Source organism: Thunnus maccoyii, chromosome 24 (genome assembly GCF_910596095.1).
Source record: "Thunnus maccoyii chromosome 24, fThuMac1.1, whole genome shotgun sequence".
Classification (NCBI taxonomy): Eukaryota; Metazoa; Chordata; class Actinopteri; order Scombriformes; family Scombridae; genus Thunnus; species Thunnus maccoyii.
Window position 1 is genome coordinate 4916246 of NC_056556.1, and position 25533 is coordinate 4941778.

General features: G+C 39.7%; 1 protein-coding gene across 3 annotated transcripts in view; it reads right to left on the minus strand.

The window, feature by feature from the left end:
- The window catches only part of LOC121892006 (plakophilin-4-like), a 51562-nt gene that overhangs the window by 21009 nt on the left and 5020 nt on the right, over positions 1–25533 (minus strand). For all 3 annotated transcript variants that reach the window (XM_042404752.1, XM_042404754.1, XM_042404753.1), the window contains exons 3-7: positions 15128–15240; positions 13844–13878; positions 13069–13185; positions 11339–11493; positions 8085–8553 (exon numbers count right to left, since the gene is read on the minus strand). In XM_042404752.1, coding sequence (XP_042260686.1) covers positions 8085–8553; positions 11339–11493; positions 13069–13185; positions 13844–13878; positions 15128–15240 — 889 coding nt within the window. The remainder of the gene's footprint in view (positions 1–8084; positions 8554–11338; positions 11494–13068; positions 13186–13843; positions 13879–15127; positions 15241–25533) is intronic.

Below are 25533 nucleotides of genomic sequence, written 5' to 3' on the forward strand. Positions count from 1 at the left end.
AAGATAATACCATGCACTCAGATACCTTTGGCCCAGATAGTTGTACTATAAAATCTTGTGGCAGATTAAGACTCTTTGACCAATATTCAGTGGCGGTTTCTGCAGGGGTGTGATTATTGTTCTCTATCATAAGGCGACCAAGTGTAGAATGCGCAGAATGAAAAGAAAGCTGATTAAATCCTCTTTCTGCTTTTCATGGTCATACATAAATTATATGTGTATCTCATCATTTGGCCCACAAACAAGTCATCTGTAGGTGAGGCAATGCAAATCAAGATGGTGCCAAATACTGTATTTCATAACGCCAACTCATCCCAACTGTTGTTGTGCTTATGAAACGCATGAAGACTTTGGTCACTCAGTATCTGCTGCAGGCGTCGTCATCAGCAAGTCAAACAAGCAGAGCAGAGGGTTTTACCATCCTCCAATCTCAGAGCAGATCAGTTCAAAGAGCGCTCCAATTATAAAGAGGCTTTAGGGCACGAGGGGGGCAGCCTCACTGGATCAGTCCAACAGCTGAAGCACACAATTTGCACTTAGAGCTTGTGATGAAGGAGCTATTTGCTTCTGCAGTTCTCTTTTCTTGATTTAGATAAATAGTGAATAAGACGGAAACTCTGGTCTCTTATCCCAAAGAAAATTCATTTGGAGGAGAATAAAAATTTGCTCTTGTGACACGGTCCTGCTGAATAAATGTCTTTCTCAAGGGCTCTTCAGCAGTGAGGCACATAAACCAAATTCATGATCTTCTGGTTAGAGGATGCTTAAGCTACCAAATGCTTGAAACTTGCCAGAATCAAACAGAATCATGTTTTGAGTAGCATGTAGAGGTTTTATCAAAGTTCACTATTCACTACAATAGTCCCCAACCTTTTTTGACTGATGTATTTACAGCCTTGTCAGATTAACTTGAGTACCCTTTCTTTGACAATACACGTCATTTGATTGATTTTAAACTAGATGTAGATGTGATTTAGTAATCATAAGTGGATTTATTACTACTACATTTTTTTTCATACAATTGCACCCGTCTATGTTTATGTTGCTTTGGTCAAGTTTGCATTCTTACTGCTAACCTTACCACCAAGTGGACATTTTAGCCATTTATCCATGACTTTTAGCTAGCTAACTGTTTCAACCATTTATCAATTGCCTTTAAGCTAGCAAACTGTTTCAACCATTTATCCATTGCCTTTAAGCTATCTAACTGTTTCAACCATTTATCCATTGCTTTTAAGCTAGCTAACTGTTTCAAGTATTTATCTATTGCCTTTAAGCTAGCTGTTTCAACCATTTATCCATTACCTTTAAGCTAGCAAACTGTTTCAAATATTTATCCATTGCCTTTAAGCTAACTGTTTCAACCATTTATCCATTAGCTTTAAGGTACCTACCATTTGAACTGTTAATTCAGCTTGGTCTCACCAAATAGTGTATGAATAACAGCCAATTTCTTAAGTCATTTCATATGTTATCACCACACATTTTTCGCTTTTCATGTGGAAACTGCCTGCTTGGGTACAAGTACCCCTAGTTGGGATTCATTGCACTGTTACACAAATACTAATTAATCTATTTTGCCTACTTTCCACTCTCCACTGTTGCTCCTTCTCCTCTGTTATGACTCGAAATTCAATCAAAGAGTTCAAAACCTCAAGCATGTTGGTGACACTGAAATTTTTAAATAAATGCCAGGGAAAAAAAAGAGCTAATTTCATAGTTTATGTTTGTGTTTTGGCTGCTCGGTTTCACTACCTAAGCTACGAGTGTCACTGATCAGCAATAGCATAATCTTGTATATCCATCAATTGCTTATCTCCCACATGTAATCTGGGATTATGTTGGATCTGCAGGATAACTGGGAATAAAGACTTAGGCGACATATTAGGCCACTTAGCAGCACCGCAGGATGAAAATCACTGGAGAATAGGAGGCATTTTATTTAGTTCACTGACTCTGCCTCCCACATACATGAACACAGAAATACACACACCAATCCTTCTTCCATCTTCTATTCACACATGCACAAAGCACAACACAAAAGGTGCATAAATGCAAATGCACACGTGAACAGTGCAGAAACACACATGAACACACATCATATGAAAATGCACTGAATTAAAACAGGCATACGCTGCTTGCAATATAATAAAGCTTTCCAGTGCCGTCAGCTGATAATCACACGCTGATGCTCCGGGGGGCTTTGTGATAGAAACACCCCTATATGGGTCAGTGGGAGCGGCTTAGTAAAGTGACAGAGGGCAGGACGGAGGAATAAATCTGTGTCGCTGCAGCATCAGCAGCGCTTCGGCGACAGTAAATCCTCCACCAGCAACGCAGCAGTTGACAAGCAAGGAGAAAGTTGTTGACGACCAGTTAATAAGACGGGAGGAGCTGTGATTGATGTGGTTTTTTAATGTTCTGATGTTATTTGCAGAAGAAAAGTCAGGTTGTTTAACATTGCCAAGAACCTGATCTGGTTTAAAACTACAGTATGAAGGGTTTTTATGGTTTGAAATTTGCTCAAAAGAGTCCTCAAAGGCGTCTGTAAGCCAGGCTCATTGAACAGCCTGGCTGCAGTACAGAAATAATCCCTTCTCAAGTTTCTCAGCCAGCCTCGGCTGTCTTAACCAATCACAGAAGCTCGAAGTCAGAGGTTGGATCTCCGGGGATGTCAGTCAAGTTCACATCATTATTGTCATAATTAAATCATCATGCACTTCACGTTTAGCATTGTTGCGACCTTGCTAGTATAAGCTGCTTGGAAACTTCACAATGAAAGTGGTGCTAAAGTGATTAATCAACAACAATTTTGACAATCGATTAAGTGCTCAAGTAATTTATAAAGCAAAATGCCAAACACCAAGTGTTAGCATTTGCTGCTTTTCTCTGTTTTATGTTATTGTAAATTGAATGTCTTTGGGTTTTTGACTGTTGATGAGACAAAACAAGACAGTTGAAGCCATCATCTTGGGCTTCAGGAACTTAAACATCATACAATTAAGTGATACATTGATCAAAATGAAAATAATCTTAGTTGCAGCCCTAAAGGACTTGTAAGCTCTCCATACCTGCATTGGCTGAATCAGAGCACACTGGTTCTCTGGCCAACTAGCTCATTAGTTGAATTGAATTCTCCTGGAGTCCCAGGTGTAAATCAGTGAAGACAGAAAATGAGCAGAGTTGCAGTAACTCAGGGCCAGAGCTTCACTGCATACGGTATATAATTATTCTAACCAAGCTTTGGGTGTGGTGTACAGTATATTCACATTTAAAAAAACAAATGGATTAAAGTAAATGGAGCAGTTACTTGCAGTTGAAAAAGCAGTGATAATTGATAAAAATCCTTTGTAATGTATATTTTTTTGAGTTTTCCAATTTGAAATTAGTATTCTGAAGTCAGAGGCTTCTCTGAGGTCTGTGGCTGCAACTAATGATTATTATCAGTATCAGTTAATATGCTAATTATTATCTCAATTGCTTCATCAATTGTTTGGTCTATAAAATGTCAGAAAACAGTGAAAAATGCACTTTGCCATTTCCCCAGAGCCCAAGCTGACATGTTCAAATATCTTTTTTTCAGTCAGTCCTCACAAGAAAAACGTCAGAACAGGTCTAAACTTCAGGCCAGCAAAAACAACCTGTAGTTACGTTTACACCTGGGAAGTGATGCAGTTCATATGACATCACTATAAGATGATTTTGCCTTATTAGGAGGTTGGATGGATGGCTGGATAGTTAGATAGCCAAAAGTGGACTTTGCTGCAGGAGACCACTGTTAATTTCCCATTTTCAACCATGAGTGTCATGTTTCCAACTGCAACAATGATTTGTAACAGTTTTGGAAAGTGGCACATTAAGCTCTTATGGGTCATTCTGGAGTGCATTACTATGGCCACTATTGGCGTAAACGTAACTACAGGTTGTTTTTTGCCAGCTGAATTTTTAGACCTTTACTGTCCTTTAATTATGAAGATGTGTTGCTTCTTTTGTCTGACAGAACAACAAACACCAAAGATGTTCAATTTACAATCATAAAAGACTAAAAAAACCAAGCAACTATTCATTCATCTGTGAAGCTACCAGTGAATTTATCAAAATTGTTGCCAAATAATTTTCTGCCAATCAACTAAACTGATTAACTGACTAATTGTTTTAGCACTGCTGAGGTCCTTTAGTGTGTCTTGTCTCAGAAAAATGATGTATTGCATTAATTTCATGAGGATAAATGAATAGTATTGACATTGAATATTGGGATACTATTAAGTATTGCCTGGGAAAATCCATCCTTGATTAAACCAACCAATCTGTACTATTCATACATGTCATGTTACCATACAGCAATAGTATAGTATAGCAAGACACCTACTGTAAAAGTATTCAGCAGTCAAATGATCCTGGAGCTCATTAAGAAAACATTATACTGTACTGTATGTGCACTGGTTTGTAATCAATCATCCATTGTATATAATCAATTGCAATGTGCAGCTGCAGGAAACATTTCTAGAGGAAACACTGTAACCACCCGCTGCTTTCTTTTGCTTCCTATCAACTGCTTCTTATTAGGACCAATAGATACTAACATGGTTTGTTCTCCCACCAATCAATTTGTTGAACAGCACAAGCGAGAGAAATTCTAGTGGAAGCACTTTCCCACGGGCAACTGTGATCCACTGAATTGCGTTCATGTGTACTGTAGATGTGTGATTTTTACTTTTTCTAGCTCTCTAGCTGCACATCAATCACCCAACAAGATTAAAAGCAAGTCTGAGTTCAAAACATCTACCTGGTACAAGTGAAATCCTCCTTTCTTGAAGATTACATTCCTTATTTTTCATTCTGGCATGCATCAAATAAATTTTTATCAAACCCAGCAGCATTATCTGCCAGTGCTGCAAGATAATTTGACTAAAAACTCCATGAAATGAGCTGCCTAAGCCTGGATACGAGATAAAATCACCTGCCGAGCTTGCAGTTTGCCTGAAAGTTATTTTGTTCAACGTGCAGCTTTATTTTAATGATTCTCACTGCTTCACAGAGATACAGGAAACTTCCTGCTCAGTAGGAGTGTTGTGTGCGACAATATTAAATCAGTGCTGCTCAGTCAACTTTCCCCGGACAAAGGAAAGGTTATTAATTCAACAGAGAAAATGGTGTCAAAGCTGTGGAGCGTGGCTTTGTTTATATTAACTGGAAGCTTTGCTGAAAACACACACGCTCAAACATTCAAACCGTCTTCTACTGCAGCAGCGAAGCTTCAAACTCTGCAGCAAAGCTCTTTGCTCCCAGTTAAACTTAACCTGAGTTTTTTCGGCCCAGATTTTGACCTGATTGGATTTGACCCGGCAACCCTCCAGGGCACAAACTCTCTACCCGTTATGTTACTGAATCAAAAAGATGGAGTGCTGAAAAGAGGGCAAAAAAGAAAGACGGCTCCTTTCTGTCAGTTTGCATTATTGTGTCTTCGATGTCTGCATCAAAACCACCGTAACAAAACAAAAGCCTGTCGATCCCAGGGGTTCACTTACACGCACAGTTCAAAGATAAATATGACACAGAGGATTTTTTTGTATATTTTATCATTTTTCACAGCTCTAATTGAAGAATGTAGATTTTTATGCACGCTTTTTCTCTAGTGTATTTTTTAATGTGACTATTTGGGTTTTATTATGTCATTGAATTAATGTGCTTCTCATATGACTGTATAACTGAACTAAAATAACTAAAATAAAGAACGACTTAATGATTTTAGGCTTTAAAGACTGGACCTGAGCTTCAACAATTGCAGTATTATGTATAAATGAAACACTTATAATGAAAACTGAATTTATGCTATTAAAAATTCTATTATAACCTGAACTTTTTGTCGAACTAACAGACACTCATAAACTGTAGAGCTGTGATGCCCAATCTGAGGGTCGGCACGCCTCCAGCTGGTTCGCAGCCCAATCAGAAGGCTGGGAAGAATAGCAGTCAATGAATACTGTTTCACTTATCTGAATACATGAACAATAAAAATAAAACAAATCTCGTTTCTTGCCTCTTGTTTACCATATGATGATGGTGATGATGATAGATCAGGTTTTTGAGTGGCACAGTACATTTCGCAAATGCCAGATTGTGAGCAGCTCTTCCTCTTTCATTCAGTGTACAGCTCATCTATTGCACAGAGCATGAGTTATCAAAGTCTGAGACTGTGGGCCTCCCATCAGACAAAGCTTGGAAAAAGCCGCCCCCTCACCCCCCCCTTGGTTTGCTTGCTTAGTTCCTGGATGCTTATGGGATCATGATAATGATTATTTGATCCCATAGACACTCAACACTTGAGCCAATAGTAGCTAGTATAATAGCCTAATTGCTGTTTGACATAACTTACATCAAATACATAAAAAAAGTAAAGAACTAAAGCATTTATTAGTTTCTGACTTTGGGAAAGTGAGAAAAACAGTCAAATTCCCCAAAACCACTGTATCTCTGAACTATCTCTTTAACCAAAGCACACATATTTAGGCTATTCTCTGTGATCTCCTTTTGATGACTAATGTAATATTCTTTCACCTCCATTCACTGAGCCTCCCCTGACACTGTTTGGAGCCCCCCTGGGGAGGCCCGCCTCCCACTTTGAAAACCTCTGGCACAGAGGAACAGAAGCCTAATTTCCACTAGCTAGTTAGCTCCTTTTAATGTAAGTCAAAATAAAAACCATGATGAAACAAAGCAGTCATAAAAAGACGTCATGAGGAACAGGAGGAAGTGAATTCAGCTCCAGTTCAGCCGTCATTCTCAACCAAGACACCTACTCCTGCACCAGTTTCACCTCAACAAGTGCCAAGTAGTAACGCAACGTACGTGCCTGCTGATTCAGTCCTTTCCCTGTCAGCAGCAGCAACAAGCTGTACTAAAAGACTCTTTTCAGCTGTCAGTCGCATAAAAACTGGCATCAGGGCATAAATGATGAAATACAGACTGAACTCTTTGTCCCTGCTCTCCTTTAGAAGGAAACTGACTGAATCATTGGACTAGAATGAAATAATTTCAGTGCTCAACACCAAACCCCACAGTCTCCTGCTGTGATCATCAAAAATAAACTAATCTGTTGTAGCCTATTGCCTATTTCAATATTATTGTTTATTGGGTACAGTTTTTGTTGGGTGTACAATTGGATTTTATGCTGATGTTGCTGCGTCTGCCATCTGTGTGTGTGTGAATATGTAGCCACCATGCCAGGCTATGTGATGCTGTTAATGTTCGTCTTGGTGCCTGTAACATTACCACTGATGATGCATAAGGCTTGCATGATTAAACTGTGGTGCATTCAGGGAAGTATAGTTGTAATGGCCTACTTTGGTTAACATATGCGTTTCAGAACTCAGTACGATTGGTCTTGGGCGGGCTAGGCCCACCTGATTTTCTCTGTTCCCACCCACACCGCGATTTCTGCCCACGCTGCTGCCCTCCAGTTGGTCACAAGATAAATGAGAAGGTTCTCCAGATGATTAATGGGATAGGAAAGTTTTTCTACACAAAATCGAATCAAATTCTTTGGAATCATTGAATAGTTTTACTCTCTGGGCCTCGAACAATAGGCCACTTTCACAACAGACATTTTGACTTAGTAGGAAAAGCACAGGTGTTAATAGCAATTAACGACGGCTCCGTTCTATTAAAGTGTCCAGTAAGCCTTGACAGTGTGACAGCAAACCAGCATGCACAATTTATCGATATTTATCAATAAATTAACAATTAATTATTTACCCCTGTGCTTTTTCCTACTTTGACATGTCAGAATGTCTTCTGTGAATAGGACCGATTAGACAAATGAGGCAACCTGAGAAGTTCAGAGGTGAAAACTCGCCAAAAGGTTGGAAAACAATGATGTAGAATGATGTGATATTCAAATGGTAAATAAAGACAAATAATCCATTTGAGCTAGAGGGGGAAACGAGGGTCAAATCAGACTGGAGAAGCATGACATGATGGACCAATTTGAGCTATGAAAACTATAAAGTACAGCCAATACGACCACACCGTGACCTTTCTTCAGCCACACAACAACTCTACATCTGATTGGACGTCAGACTGACCTATGAGGCTGTCAGGACGGGGCAGGGCGCTCCTCTGGTACAAGCCGTATGGGTCTGCTCCGTAGGCCAGCGGCTGGCTCTTCCTGGGCAGCGTGGAGCCGTAGTGTTGTGGCACCGCGGTCATCCCCGAGCGCAGCGGTGACCCTGTCAAACCCCTCCCCTCGATCAGGGAGAGCGTGGAGCCTAGACGGACACCGCCTCCTCCTCCTATTCCTCCCCCACCACCTCCCAGGAGGGCCTGCGTGCCGTCGGTCGGGGAGGAGGGTGACGGGCAGGAGGGCGGCATGGAGGTGCCGGGGAAGATGGCAGCCAGCGGTTTGGGCTCTGAAAGGATGGGCGAGTCGTAGGTGCTGCCCTGGGATGTTCGCAGGGAGATGCGGGAAGGCGAGACAGTGCCGGCGGTGCCACAGCCGGGAGACTGGCTCCTGGAAGGGAGGGAGGTCATCCTCCGCAACACCCGGCCAGACGCCTGAGAAGGAGAAGGGAGAAAACTTACAACTTCTAGATACTACAAATGTGATATTCATACTGTACGTGTGATAACGAGGCATCTGTTCTAATGTAAGCTTCTTAAAATGCACTTTGTTTAGTTTCAGAGGCCATTATGCTTGGGCAAATACCATTAAAAATAAATGTACATATAAATGTTTAAGCATGTGTATAACTGTGTATAAATGCATCACAACCCTCTGTAAATCTTTATAACTGTATTATTTTCATTATGCAACTATCGTTATCTATAAAGCAAATATAGTGCTTATACTTATTTTGTGTTCATTAACATGATGAGATAATTACGACAGCACAAAACTTTGTGAATGACATCTTAAGTACCTGTGTTTGTTTTACCTGATAATTAATCCACCTGCTTTCTCATATTTCTTCTGGAAAATATGACGGTAAATGAGGGGTAGATTTATTGAGGGCCCTCCAACGTTATTATTAAATGACATTTAATGACATTTCACTCACTTTTAATTAACATTCACTTGATTCCTGGCATTCATGTGCTCACCAGGCCCCAAACAACAAAAATGTCAAGTATAATATCCGTAACACTGTTGACAATCAGTTCAACGTTTCTGTTTCTTGAATAAATACCTGAAAAATGAAAATTAGAGTCTGTACACTGCTCCCATTTGCAAATGAACTAGCCAATTACGAGTGATGAAACACTTGGATGCAGGATGCTTTATCATGTCTGATGAAGGGCGTCATTATCTTTTTCATTTGTCCAAGTGAGTGAATGTTCGTGCCTTTGAATAAATTTCATTCATCTGAGCTCTGGAAGTAGGAAATATATTACGTTCAGGGACACTTTGACAGAATACTTCATATTTATGGTGACAAACATTTACTTTTCCTCCTTATTACCAAATGTAAAATGTCCCTCAATTACAGACTCAGTCAACTGGATGCCGATCTGTGCCGCCTTAATCCATCGAAGCCTCGAACGCCTCAAAGGAAAATTAAGAGCCGAGACATGTAAGCTCATCCAGTCAGGCTGTTGGGTTTGGAATAAATCAGGAGAAAATTCAAATGGGCTCACTATCATCTGTCATTCCAGCTTCTACTGTCATGCAAAAAGCATATAATTATTAGCCACAATGAACAGAGCTGATGGTGTTTGAGTCAAAACAATTTTAAGGTAAAAGTCGATTTGAAGGGTTTAGTTTATGTTCTTCATCATTCATGATGGTAATTACGGAGCTCCAACTAGCTGTCATCACTCTGTGGAAGGAGATTATTATTCACACACAAATAGCAGAATATTTACATGACACCAGTTAAATAACAGTAATACAGTAAGTGGATTTTTTTTCTCATTTGAGAAAATAATCTCACCACAAGGTCCTTTTAGTGGCTGTTCAGGGCTTTCAATCATATTACATCATCTTCATCAGCAGGTGTAGTTTGCACAGTTGTGATGAAATCTCACCTGACTTCTTGTTCATGTTGGCTTAAATGTTGTAATTCAAAGTTGATGCCTTTATTGATTTGAAAGCTCCAGAACAGCTACTAAATAGACCATGTGGTGAAATTGTTTCCCCAACTGCTGTTGGTCAGAAAATTAACTTTGAACCTCTTAATGTTTACGCCAAAATGAGGGAGAAAAGTGCTAAAGAAAAAAAATGGTCAAATTTACCGCTAAAACTCATCCCTTTCATTACTGTTGCTACACCTGTTAGCTTTCCATTCTTGTTACAGATCCAGTTTATTTAATAACAGGCAGATTTACCACTCTAATTTTTTTGTAATTTTTGAAACAATGGGTTCAGACTGTGTGCAAAAGCAGCTTTTCATTTCTAGCCGGTAACCATCAGTTTTATAAGCTGAAATGACAACTAGCTAATTAAGCCAACGTTAGCTCGATATGCTGGTTGATAACACCGTCTTTGCCTGACTGTTTAATGTTTCCAGCTGACTTGTTTTAAATTAAGAAGGGTCTTAAATCTGCACTTGATGGCTAAATGTAAGACTCTTATTTCATTCTTAGATAACCTTGCTTAGACATTACTTGTTTTATATTTTCAAACAGTATGTTTTCACCCATTTATCATTATAAGAAAGAAGACTTTAAAGATGAAGGACTAATCGATAACGTAACGCTAACAGAATTTAAACTGCTGACGTTCATCCAGGATTGGCCTCCACACAGTGGAAAAATACTGCACAGTACATGTGCTAGTCATGAGTGGGGCTTTTTTTAACGTAACCTGTAACCCTACAAACTAATATAGTTAGTTAATTATGTGCTCCTTGTGCCTAGTTAGCCAAACATGTGAACAACTGTAGCTTAAGTTAGGGCAGACAAACACACTGTTAAATCCATTCACTACACTTTTTCTTTGTGTTTTTGGTTTTGGAAAGACAAAAAACCATCCTCTTAACTTTTTAAATACATATGAGTTTTGCTCTGTTGTTTCTAGTTACGGCTGCTAAGCTGTGATATGAGTTGGTTTAATGAACGGTCAATTCTATGAAACTCCATCTGCTGATGAAGATCATATGACCGTAAGCTCCAGACTAGCTACTAAATGGATCTTGTGGTGAGATCGCTGTTTCGGAGGTCAAAAGTGAAGTTTGACCCTCATGATTTCTCACTCTTTTTGGTCCAAACTGATCTTTTTCTTAACATTTTCATATATGTCATACAAGTGCATGTCTCTAATTTTCTAAAAGACAAAAAACAACAACGAAAAATAATCAAATTCAACTGACTGATGGCGTAACTCAGTAGACATCAGTCCTACCTGGCCAGATGCTTGACCCTCAGCTCTTGGACTTCTCGATATCGACGCCCGGGGCTCCGAACGCACCACGTTCTGGTTGCTGTAATAACTAACACTGCTGTCCTGGTAGCCGCTGTCTGAATACGAAGTCATCTGGGCCGAGTGACCAGCTGAGCCTGAGAAGAAAGAGAGATAAGAGGGTGAGGAAACACTGAGTCCTTATTATTATCACTCAGTCCCTCGTATAAAATATTAAAGCAGTTTGAGGTGTGATCAAATTGATCAGCGCAGCCACCATCGCATCAGTCACAGCGGTTTAATGATTTGCATATTATCTCAGTTGCCTTTCAACTTGTTAAAAGACATTATGAATATAAATACACACGCGTGGATATCTGCATTAAGCCTTTATGCTGTTCCTGGAACAATCTGCGTACTGTACAGCTTCAATAATGCTGGCCTACTTTCTCCTGTAGGATGAGGAGGAGGAAGGAAGCATGTGGGGGATATTTTTATACTTCCAGACCAATCCAAGTGTATGGAATAAAAATAAGACTGAAGGCAAATTTGTTTTTAACATTTCAAACAGCTACTCTGAAGTTACATGTTTGCTAATGATGTTGAAATTTACTGTAATAAGAGGGAGGTCCAGTAGTCTTTGCAAAAAAAAAAAACTCTCTAGTTCAGGCTCTTTTGGATGCAAGATGGATGGTGTGATGCACAAAAAAAAAAAATTGACCACCAGATGAAAGAATTTAAAAATCAGCTGCATCCTGTTCTGTAATCTGCTCAGAACCGTCCACAGAGATAAAACAGAAAGTCTCCTGCACGCATAAGAATTCACAGCTGCATCGACTGCATCAGCGCTTCGCTCTATCGGCCTCCCATCTTTTGTGGTTTAACACAGGCTTTGAGGAAGCTTGATGGACCGAAATGTCAACCGCTCCAGTGAAGATGCCTAATGTCCAACAGCGACAGGCTTGTGGTTATACTGCAGGGCAACCAGGTGTGAATGTGTGAAACTTTTCTGACATGACGGTTAAAAATGAAAAGCAAAAATTCAGACTTTATATTTATGTATGTATGATTTACATAGATAGTTTTATGCTTCTGTTTTTTTTTTTCCTGGAAAACACCACCATGTTTTTTACTTTTATGTATAATTCAACATAAACTTGAGCAACTGCCTAGAAAAACACATCAGCCTGCTTCTGTAGTGTTAATTACAAGTGGGACCTGTGGGATTTGTTATGCAGGTTCAGATTTCTCCAGGAGTGTGTGGACGTGGGCGGCAACAAATGGCAGCAAATTGAATAGTTTTTGGACAACAATGGAGTTCTGGCACAGAGGATATAATAAATAACAACTATGGATGTTTTTTGTCTTGACTTTTGCTCTTTAAGTTACTGAATGTTTTTTGAGAAATAGTTAAGATTTGAGACTAACTTTTCAGGGGTTTTAAAGAGAAAGTACAGATGCAAATCTTGATTTTGACAAGTACAAAGTCATCCGATTCTCTACTCGAGTCCATACCTCTGATATGTATCTATTTGACTCGTTTACTGATAGTAAAGTCATTTGTCTTCACATTTGCGATGCAAAATCTTCCAAAAGTGAGGAAATTATTGACTCACAGCCAACCAGAAATACTGAAAACTCAGATTTGTTTCCAGATTCTGCTCTAGACATCATAAACTTCCATACCGGCCAAACATTTTGTTCAGACCACGTGCTGTGTACATTTAACAGACCCTCACTGTCATGCAGGGACGCGCGGTCCGGTTCAGGCAGGTAGAGTCCCTCCTCCGCCTCCAGGTGGCGACCAGGACATCCAGCCGCCTCCGTGGCTCCGCCCTGCGACTCTCCACCTGCCGAAATGTCGGTCATGAAGTGAAAAACATCAGGATAGCAAGTCCTTCAGTCATTTATGTGCACATTTAGAATAAAGTTACACATTTCCCTATAAAATAGCAACACAAATACAAAAAGAAACTCTGTCTGTATAAAAACAATTTAATAGCATCACCTCTGCAGGCAGTCTGCTCCTAATCTAAGAAATGAAATGTATCGATTCTTTGACACAAAATAATGCAGCATTTTATAACAGTACTTTTGTTTTCTTGGAAAGCCGACAGTGAGGAATGGGCCAGGAAACAGAGGAGAGGGACCTGTGACAGAATAGTAAATGGGTCCAATTCACAGCCCATATACACCGGTGGAAACATTGTTTTGTTTTGCCTGACCGGCCGCCGCTGCTTGCGGGCAATTTCAAGCCCTTTCTGGTGTAAAAATGCTTTCCTTAGTGCCTTTAGTGGGTTTTATCTTATTTCAAGTTGTGTTATTTACCATTTGAGAATAATATTGCTGGGATGAATGTAAAACAGAGCATTACTGGAGGTATTTGCTTTCACAGGAGCTTAAGAACAAGATGGTAACACATACTCTATTATCACTTGTAGTTTTGAGTCTGAAGGAGCAATCTTTTCTTTTTTAAAATATAATAAAACATGAACAAAGAAATCGTACCTGCAGATCTCCATGCAAACGACTTCTCAGATGAGCTTCAGCGGAGGAGAAGAGAAGAGAAAGGAAAACGGAGAGAGAGGAGAGAACAGAGAGAGATGTAAATCAAATCAGAGTCTCAGTCTAACACTTTACATTCAATCAGTCCACAGAAAGCGGGGAAGAAATAGTTTCAAATAAAAGAAAAAGAAATATCTGGGGAATATTTTGTCCTACAAACATTCCCGCAGGCTCAATCTATGAGTAACTTGAAGAGAATGAAGCGCTTGTCATTATTGCGTGAATTTTGATTCACTTTTGCTCAAATTGATAAAAATGAAAGTCGACTGACTAGACATGTTATCCTGCATAACCTGATGCACAGCTATGCACTGTGGGCTAAGAAAAGCAGTTGGAAATAAATGATTTCTGATAAAATGCAGTTTTATCTGGGCAGATAAATACTATTACACTACAAGATTAGGACCTACAAGATAATATTGTGATAGTAATTCTTAAATATAAAGACAAAAATGCATCTTAGGCTATTTTTAGATACAGCAGAGGGTCAAAAGCGAATAAAATGTGAAATATGTATAAATATTAATGCATACAGTGCCAGGTTCAGTCCTATATTCAGCCGTCTAGTGGATCTGAAGGTTTCTGTTTGTGTTCAGAGTGATGTATGCTGCTTGTGACAGGACAATGTGACCGTCAACTAGCTGTACATCACTGCTCATGAAGACAAATATCACTATTATGTGTTTAGACAGAGCAGTCTGCAAGGGTGAATAGTTTACAGCCAACTGTAATCTATAAAACAACAACAATTATTATTTTTAGGAGCAGTTCTGAAAATCAGAAAATAACCCTGCACTAAAACAGATGTACCCTCCTCACCAGTACAAAAGGACCTGAAGGCCTCAAAAAGAGAAAAAAAACCCAACATGAGTTTGTCAACAAAGGTGACATTGTGAATAAGTGCTCAAAGGTTTAAAGCAGCAGATGCTTCATTCTTGTTGATTTCTGAGAATATTATACATCCACATAGCAGGACAATATTAAATCCCCTTTTGAGCATTTACATGTTTTTTTAAGCGTTAAAGCCCCGCTGTTTGGCTCACAATTATCTGGGCAGTAATGAAAAATAATTTCTAGGTGTTAAACACTTTATAAGATAAAGAAATCTCCGTGTATCAGCAGTTTTTTTCTTTCTGCTGCTAGAGGATAAGAGCTGTCATTAGTGGCCAAACAAAAGTAGCATGTAGATATAAAAAACAGAGGGGGGCATCACGCCATCAGATCTACCTGCTACTGTCTGCTGCTGGTGACTCGGCTCCCAGCATGCACCTCTCCAGCTGGCTCGCCACGATCTGCCGCTCCTCCTCCAACTCCCGAGTCAGCCGCTCGAACTGGAGCTCCTACGGCAAGACATTTACAAGCGGCGATTATGACCCAGCATCCACCATGACGCAGCAATTTAAGCCTCCCCTTTTTTAAGACCTATTTGATGCCAGTTAGAATTAAATGTAAAACCCATTTTGTATTCGGTCCGCATGACTTGACTGATTTCTCACCGGCTGTGAGCTCGCTGAGAGACTGCAGCGTTTCCTTTATTTAGCTCTTTTAAACCTTTCAAAGTGGATTCAAGACTTACAACACTGTAACTGTGTTCAGGACCTTTAAACGGCCTTCAGTTCAGATAATGTAATTACATACATTTTGAGAATTTAACTACAAAGAAGAGGATTGAGAAATTGATAAAATACAGCTTTCAAGGCCATCTCATTGTGATTGTTCAGTGTGCAGCAAGTCACGAGTATTCATAATAAAACTGCAAGTCAAGATTCAAGTCCTCAAAGTGTCTGAATTCCATTAAATTGTATTCTTGAAGCTGTGTTAATGTTGTTTTTACATGTGTGAGTCCTTTATGTGGACAGGTCTAATAATCAAATATAGATGCAAGACCTGCTTGTCACATTTTGGTTTTTTTTATTTTGCTGGGACTTAAATGGAGAGCTGCAACTATTATTTTCATTATGAATCTTCCGATTATTATTTTGATTCATACATTACTAGTTTGGATTATAAAATGTCAGGCCCTCACAATTTCCCAAAGCTTATATATTTAAATTGTTTACTTGATTGAACAACAGTCCAAAATCCAAAGATATTCGGTTTGCCATCCCAGAAGACTAAGAAAACTGGCAAATATTCACATTTTAGAAGCTTGAACAAGGGAATTCTTAGCATTTTAGCTTTGAAAAATTGATTAAATGATTAATCCAGCATCAAAATTGTCCACATTGACATTTGTCACACACTTTAGTCCAGAGAAACATTCAAAAAAGGTGAAATCTAAACCATAAGATTAATGGAGAAGCTAATTTTTGCAGATTTTGTGTAAATTGATTAACAGTCTAATCATTTCAGCCGTAGCCTTCTGAGGTACTTCAAGTTTCACAACAGTAAAGTCTCAGTAAAGTCTGAAGTCCTCATTTTTGTCTTATGTCTACAGCTCTTCTACTTCCCTCGATTTGCTTAATTCAACATCTTGCTCTCATTATTTTGTGAACATGGTTTGTGCAATAACCTCATGTAACTTATTAGCATATTATACTCTAATGTTCGTTGTTAAATTACCGGAAAGATCCAAAATATTTAGTATAAAGCATTGTGTATAAATTGCCTTTATGTGGCCTGTTGGATCATATTTGTCATTGCATTTTCAATTTTTCTTTGTAAATAAAACACAGTTCACTTTCTAACATGCATATGCTGTTTATACGTCAGGAGACAACTACATATATATATATATCTGCTTAGCACTACATTGTACTGAGTAAACTGTTGATATACTGATTATAAATGATAAATCGGGGAATTTGCACCGCTGAATTTATGCCACAGATTTTCTTCCTGGAGTTAAAGCACCATTAGGTTGCTGTGAGGACAAACTGGCCGTTTTAAAAACAGTCAGATATCTGTATTCCTTATTTGTATTATTGTAAAACTCATTTTGCCAGCTGGCTCTGTTGCCATGACGACCTGAGAGAAGTTTCACACTATATCATGATGGACTTCCAGAGCGCAGCAAACACTTCATATATCACAATCTACGTCGTATCAGTTCAACTTTGTTCATGAGTGCAAAACCAAACCAAACAACTCTAACAGTCTTCTCTAAAGGAGTTTGGAGACACAGCATCTACTACTAGTTTCACACAGCAGGATTCCTGTCATAAAATGGCTGAGAAGTTCTGCTACTTTGTCCCTTCTGACAGTGACCTCCAGGTCTTCAGAGGAAGCCTGCCCCCCCCCCCTGCCGCCACGTCCTCAGACTACATCGTTAAGGACATCAGTGGGAGAGCAGCATTCGCAACAAGTGGCGGATGTGTCAAGGCATCGACCAGCGACTCTTTCCAGGAGCAGCTGATCTCTCATGGCAGTGCTGTTGTGGCTAAAAGAAATCCAGAAAAGCCACGCTCGCTGTCCGAAGAGATCTGGCGTCGCCCGCATCAAGCTACTGGAGGGAAGAAAGAGGTGTTACGCCCAGATCCTACAAGAGTGAAACAAAAGCCACCTCTACAGAAAGGAAGAGACAGAAGATCTCTGTGCGAAAGGCCCTGTGGTGAAATTTCACAGGGCAGCGACAGAGACCCAGAGATCTCCTCTCCATGGAAACAGAGGAGGGAGGCACAGAGTCACCGAGCACCTCTAGAAAGACTCCTTTCTCTCAGGCCCAAGTCATATCCCTGAGGAGGAAAGAGAGTGACACCCGCGACAAGGAAGACATCATGTCTACCTAAAAAAAAAAGTATCATCAGGGGACAAAAAACAGTGGCAACAGTCTGTCAGTTTGGCAAAGAAGGAATGCGCTGGAGATGTGTCCTTTCCCATTTTTATGTAGAATTGAGCACACAGAGTCCCCACAGACATTTTGGTGATCCAGGCCGGTGGCAACGATCTCCGACTGACACCCAGCCAGGAACCCAGCATCTGTAATGCAGAGGGAGTTGATGCAGCTGCATGCAGAGTTTCCCTCTATAACGATCCAGCTCTCCCAAGTGTGGAGAGCTGGACGGACGGCCAGGCAAGGTCAACCATCGCAGGAAGAACATTGGCAACCTTGGTGGCAAAGTGGTTGAACATCAACTCCTGAAATATTATGAGAAGAGAATACTCTCTTCACCAAAGGGGGGGAAACCAAAGTCTGCACCACTGCACCTTGAGGACGATTCTTCAGAAGTCTTCTCCAACAAAGAGGGCTTGATTTTGCTGACTCCCCCCCCCCCCTCCTCCCCCCCGCCGGCTCAGAATAATGAGCAGCCCTGAACTGACTATAAGTGAGAATGTAAATGTGATTGTTATCTGTGATACTTTATAGTGGTGCAGTGTCTGTAGGGAATAGAGCAATAAATCCCAACGACAAAGACTTTTAAAAGTTTATAATTGGCAGTAGTTTTTCCCAAATGTTAACTTTATTTGACGTCTCTCTGGGTTCATCTTCTATCCTTTCATTTTAGCTCAGAATAGTATATTTTATGTATATAAATCTCTCTTGTACTAACTGAGGAAACATTACATTGTCAACATTAACAGCTGCCATTTTTGTGTCCATATGGGGAAACTTTTGTAGGACTTTTGATGGCAGTGAAAATCAAATTTAAAACCCATTTCGCCTTCTGTCTCCTTGACTAACCTGATTTCCTGGGAATTTAAGACTACACATATTCAAAACCTTTTAAGGCCTTGAGTGAAGACAATGTGATTTTTTTTAAACGTTGCGACTTTCAGGCCGGCTTGTTTCTTTGCCTCTGGACTCACTGTCATGCTGTACCTCCTGCAAACTAAACAAGGGGTGAATTAGCATACGTGGGTTAATGGGACTCAGATGCTGCTTGTCAGCTCTATGATTTAAGTGTATCACTGGTACACATTGCAGGCTAAATGTCCTCTCGTTTTTTTGCTTGCTCATGATGATGAAGCATTAAAAAGATTCTTTCAACTGGTATTAGTGGTTGGTACATTTCCAAAATATGATTTGGCACGGAGATGATGTGATATTTATCTCAAAATATTGTACTTGTGGCAATTTTGGCAACCTCACTAAAATACGACCTATTTATTATAAGACTTAGGAGCTGGTAGGGATTCAATGCTTTGCTCAAGGGCACTAAAGTGGAGCAGATGTTTGTCAGCTATATCCAAATGGCTGGTAGTTTTTGGCACTCCCTCGTTTCTATTCTGTTACATAACACAGAGGCTTCCCAGCTGCTTCATAAATCTTCTAGGTACCACAGCTGGTGTCATCGCGGAGGTTCACCGGAGAATTAGCTGTCTGCGAATAACGTCTAAATATAAAACAACCCGGCTGGAAAACACACACACACACACACACACACACAAACACACACACACACACACACACACACACACACATACACACACCCAGGGAGCTTTGCTGTCAAGTAATTCAGGAAATGTTCTTGATCAAAGAGAGAGATTTGATAAGGAAGATGTGTTTTATTGTAACACAGTAAAACCTTTACTGACTGTCTTGACTGTAGTTTGTAGATTTAAAGTCGTTTTCACAGCTTGTCAAAAAAAGAGAAAAGAATTGATTTATCGTTGTCTTTTAGTTCTGGTCCATTACGTGTCCATACTGACTTATTACCAACAAACTCAGAGGTGTAAACATGAGGTCATATGGACTAACAGGTAACTTGTTCAGTGAATAATGGCAAATAGGTAAAAACAAAAGCATATAGTGCCATAATATCAGATACAGGAAGGCTACTGGGTGGTCATTACTGCTCTCTTTTTAATGAAAAACAGCTAAAATATACGGAATAAGAGAGAAGCACAACACTGTTTTAACACATTTTCACTTCCTGATGTATTAGAGAAAATCCTTGTGCTCGCACAATGAAACTTATACATGTTACCATGGCAACCAAATTATCTTGGATAATTGCATACAGTAGATCACTTATCTAGCTGACTTCAGTGGTGTCGATGGACACTATTGATCCACAATGCAATGTACAATGGAAATGGAAAAGCAGCTCACAGCTGCCAAAAAATGAATGATTGTGATGATGAAAATGTCGGATGGTGACATTGTGTCCATTTATATACACATATAATCATATATACAGTTTAACCGTGTATCAATCTTTCATTTACTGACTGACAAAACAGTAAATTGTCAACATAACTATCCGGCAAAAGCAAAGAACAGTGATTACAAAGGCGGTGAAGTTAAAAAAAGAGGGTTTAAAGTTACAATTAAAGTGTGTTACAGTTAGAAAGGTTTTACTGTCTTCATTTTATATATTTTAGAAACTACATAATAACTACATCATACCTACAATAACACAATTTTATTTTGACTATTTAATATCTGCAGTTTGTAGGAATTAAGTTAATCTCTCCACTATTAATATTGAATGTACTCTTACATTTCTCTTGGAGATTTTAAAGCTTTATTATCTGATGTTTTTTTTATGATTCTTGCAACTGTTTTGATTAATTCCTTGTTTATTGTGTAGTTGTGTTGTTTCTGTCTGCGGATTGTGTTCTCGTCTTATGAATATTTCTCGTTTTCAGGTCTCTCTTGAAAAAGAGATCTTAATCTCAATGAGATTAAAGATTAAAAAATATTAATACAGACAGACAGATTATATCAATAGTATGGTAACCAACTATTGACCATTCTGTGTATATATATAATAAAATACATCTCAATATGTGATTTGAAAATAACTTAATCACACCGAATCACATAGATTGCTACAGTCAGAAGCTCTATCTATCTATCTATCTATCCATCCATCTATCTAGTCCTAGTATAATATTTATTCCATCAAATCTTAATCCCTGAAAAACTACAAAAGACACTTAAATCCACGCTTGCAGCTTTTCATCTGTTTACATCTCTTGATAAAAGCTCTTTTGTATTCGGGTCAGCTCTGGCTATATGATGCACGGAGCTTTGACAGTCTCTTTAGTCAGATGTTGTACGATGCTTTCGTTAATGGTCTCATCATGTTGGTTATTTGCTTGTGTCTTATCCACTACAGACTGAAGGAGTCTGCACGCTACAGGAGCTGGCGGCAAAAACAAAGTCAACTGGCCTGATGTCAGAGCCAGTGAGTCTGAAACAAACGCACAGGAAGTGTTTTTAAAGGCAGTAATTCAAACACAATTTGACACCTCAAGAAGTGGCCAGACTCATACAGTACAGACAGGGGACCAACTATACATCACTGTGGCTCTGGCTGCATGAAACTTTAATGATCCCCATGAGGAAACTGGGTACACAGCTAATTTTGTAGCGTTAATAAGTGTTGATTTTTCTGCAGCAATTACTCTGAGTTAATTGGAGAGATGTTTGTCCGCTTATAGGGCTGATATGGCTCTAAGGCAACTGCTCTGAACTATCACAAAATGTTAAATTTATTGTGCAACCGCAGAAAAGACTGAGGATTTTATTTTACATACAAGCCAAAAGATTTTTTCTACTTGTTTAAATGGTTTTGACATTTTTCTAGGATATCATTATGAAAATTTCGCAGGATATTCATGCTAGTACAAGTGTCTTGGAGAAAGTTAGTAGCTTGACTAAAAAGTCAAGTTAACTGAAAGAAGAAAGTCAGTGCTTTGAGAAACTGAACATATCACAATAAGCTCTGAGGGTCTGGAAATAAGACTACATCATTTAGCAATTCCTTAATTTTTGGTTGTTGGACACCTTTATACAGTGTTGACACTCTGAGTTAACACTGTTGTCTACTTTGGTCTAATCAATTACTGCATTGGCAAGGTGATAAAAGAGACGAACAGAACAACAATCACACATAGGAAGATGCAAATGAGTAATTACTGAGTAAGTGAGAAAAACTCCTGAGGGGCTAATAAAGAAACAGAGTCTGTAGCAATCGTAGCAACTCTGTGAGGTATAATGCTTATCATATTTTAGAGCTGCAATAATTAGTTGATTAATTGAATGATAGAAAACTGATAATCGATTCATCTTTTTGGTTCATTTGGGTCAAATTTCTCTGATTCCAGCTTCTTAAATGTGAATATTTTCTGCTTTTTTTAGTCTTTTATGACAGTAAACTGGTATCTTTGGGTTGTGGACTGTTGGTCGGGACAAAACAAGACATTTAGGTTGCATCTTCAGCTTTGGGAAACAGTGATCAACATTTCATAGCCTAACAAAATGATAATTGATAATGAAAATAATCATTAGTTGCAGCCCTATCATATTTACCATCTTAGTTTAGTGTGTTAGAATGCAAACATGTGCAAATTAGCATTAAACGCAAGGTGCCATTGAGGCTGATGGGAATGTCGTTAGTTTCACAGATATTTGGCCATAAACCAAAGTTTTGGTTTGATTGAATTTTTGACTTGATAATGGAGCTAGATGGTAAATCAAAGGATCACCAAAGTTGTAACAGTTCCTCCTGAGAGGGACATGAATGTATGCATCAAACTTCAAGGCAATCCATCAAATAGTTATCGAGACGTTTCACTCTAAACCGGAAATGCAAACCTCATAGTGACACTTTAGAAAATGTCAAAGGATAACCAAATTTAGTAGGATTCATCCTCTGGGGAACATCAACATCTGTACAAAACCTTCATGACAATCCATCCAATAGTTGTTGAGATATTTCAGTCCAACAGACAGACCGACATTGCCATCCCTAGAGCCATGCTGCTACCATGACTAAAAACAAGACACCAACAAACCAAATAAGAGATGATCTAAATGAAAGAAAAATAGAAAATGGTGGAATATCAGTTGCATAAAATGGAAAAGGAGAAGTTCAAGAGGTATATGAGGTGGGAAATGAACAGCAAAACCTCACCTAAAGTGTGAAGTGACAGTGTGGGATGCATACTGACACATTCACTACTTCAAGGGACACAACAGTGTGCCACTCAAGCAACATGGTGCTTTAAACGTGCTGCACAGTGTCACAGCATCACTGCTGACTCTGCCTCTCTCCGCTCCTGCATCTCCTTACATCACTTGAGAGCAGCACAGAGACAGGACAGGAACACACAGCCCTCCTTGTTTCAGCCTTGCCACATTACGGCACGCCTCGAGGGACAAACAGAGCCACATTGGTGCCCTGTGCTCGTCACCTCGTGATGTCTGGAAACACGCCTAGCCCTGCCAGGCCGATGTGAAGCCGTGCCAGGCGGTATCATACCAGCTGGGGGGCTAGCGGACGGTTCGTCGTGGCGTATTGTGCGACATCACAAAGTGTTTTTCTCTCTCTTATCGAGTGACATCAACTACAGACCTCTGCATCTTATTCCTTCCTGCCATATCTAATCATAGACCGGCAGTTTGGTTTATCCAGACTGCATCTGTGATATCCGTGAAATGTTCGGCCTAGTTCTGCTGCTGCTATTGCAATAACTCGCCATCTTAAAGGAAGAATTCACCCTTAAAGAAGGCAGCACAACATTTTCAGGCCCATTTTGCTGCTTGGCGATGCATTTCTCTTATTCTCACAGGTGTCTGTCCAAACATACTGTCAGTGATGCAATGAGACATTTCTGACACAGCAGGACATTTTTCAGTCACAACATTAATTATGTACGTATTTTCTTCAAGAGACGCCATTTTGCTATGACATTCATCAATTATACAGGGAGACATCATCAGAGCAGATATACCGGCTGATACACCCACGGTAGCCCCAACAGACCAGAATGCTGTGCATCCCGCTTTTGTTTTGCCATCTCTCTTGCTCTCTCCGCCTACACATGTAACCCATAGATGGATTAAAACACTTTCAGCGTCTTAATACGCAGAAACGCCCACCTTTCATGGAAAGCAACAGGTTTGCACTCATTTTCTGAGGGCTGTCAAAAGGCGTTCTGGGAGACAGTGGAAGTCGCTAAGTAGACGAGGCAGGTGGAGGCAGAGTGAGTTCACTGAAAGAGTAAATAACTCCTGGAAATGTAAAAAAAAACATCACAGACTGATGAGATCAGAAAAAGTACAGAGGGTGGCTTTTCTCTTTGATTTCCACTCTGTGAATCAAGAGAAGTCAGCTTCCTCTTCCACCACAGCGACTCCGCTGCAGGCCGCTAACGTGACACCTCAGGCAACCGGGATCTTGAGTCAGCAAGGCCGCCTGCAACAACGGGACATCATAAGCTCTCCCTCTCCAAAAGCATGACAGGGAGCGTGCATTCAAATCTAAGCAGATGTCAAACAGCAACTGTTTTGTGCCTCAGATATCATTAGGGGCAGGGCAGCGCCGGGCAGTGACATAACTGGATTGACAGAGCCGATTTAACCCTCAGACTCAGACTGTGACCCTGCAGCTCATAGAAGGCAAACCTCTTGCAGGATAAGCGTCCACATAGTGCCCTCAATCATCCATAGATCGGTTGTTACGGTAAATTTTTCTTTGGCGACACAAGTAGTGTTTCTGGCCTTAATCGTCAAAATCAACCCAAGCGTGGAGAGCGCTGACGTGGCCCAGTTGTTGTTTTATTTAGTCCCCCCCATCCTGGGAAGGGTTCTGCTGAGCATGCATGTTTTTTTTTTCAGCAGCACCGTGCGTCACATTCATACAGTGGGACCCTGCTGCTACACCTGGGAGCTGACCTGACCTACCAGTGGCTGCTACGTCGGCCACAAAACCAAATATATTGTAGAGATAATGAAAGACAAACTTTCTTTATTTTCTCCACCAGAGTGAAATACTGACCTGCAGTATGAGAGAATTATCATGATATTATCAGAGTTTATTGACCTCCTTGACCAATGTTTGGTCCACTGTTAACAAGCTAGTGTTGTGTTGCTAAGCAGTGTCAAATCATCCAGGGCTTTATTTTAAAATGTAGCCAAAATAACAAAGTTTCCAAAGATACCAAATATTTCAGTGTTACAGCAGTGTTAATAAAATGATGAACAAGGCATCTGGAGTTGATAAAACAATCTCCCCACATTCAGCAGCTCTTTGGGGGCTTTTGATTGTATAACATGATCTTCCTCAGTGGAGTTTTCTCAGTGTAGATTCCCTGGTTTGAGTCTGGCCAAGGACCTTTTTTGTGTGTATTGCCCCGCTCTCTTTCCCCTCATTTCCTGACATCTCTCCATTACTTGCTATCAAACAAATGCATAAAATACCCCAAAAATCTTTTTAAAAATATTCAATAAACAGCTCAGGAACAGGTACTAAATGGACCTTGTGGTGAGACTGTTTTATCAACTACTGTTTCCAAAATGTTCGATATTGTTGTACAGTAAGGAAAAAGCCTGCATCATTTGTAGTTTACCTGCAAGACAACTTTAGGGACAGTTTATCTTAAATGTCAAATGTTTTCTTGACACTTGCTTTAGCTTATCTATAAAAAAACACACAACCAATTGGAGGGAAAACCACTGAAGGCCAAAGCTGCCAAGCAAGTCTGCTGATGTGCAGCTGGAGGTCGATTTCAATGTCAACCCAAACAAAAGAAATATCTTATAACATAATGATAAAAATATTATTGTGAAAGCTTTTTAAGCTGTTTAGAATAAATATCAGTCATACATTTCAGTCTTACACGATGCAAAATGCAGCTACAGACCTTTGCTGCAAGCCGATGTCTCAACATCTCATCAATCCCACAATGTTTGCTCAAGGAGTAACAGAATTAACCTGAGCACTGACACTGTGTAGGTTTTA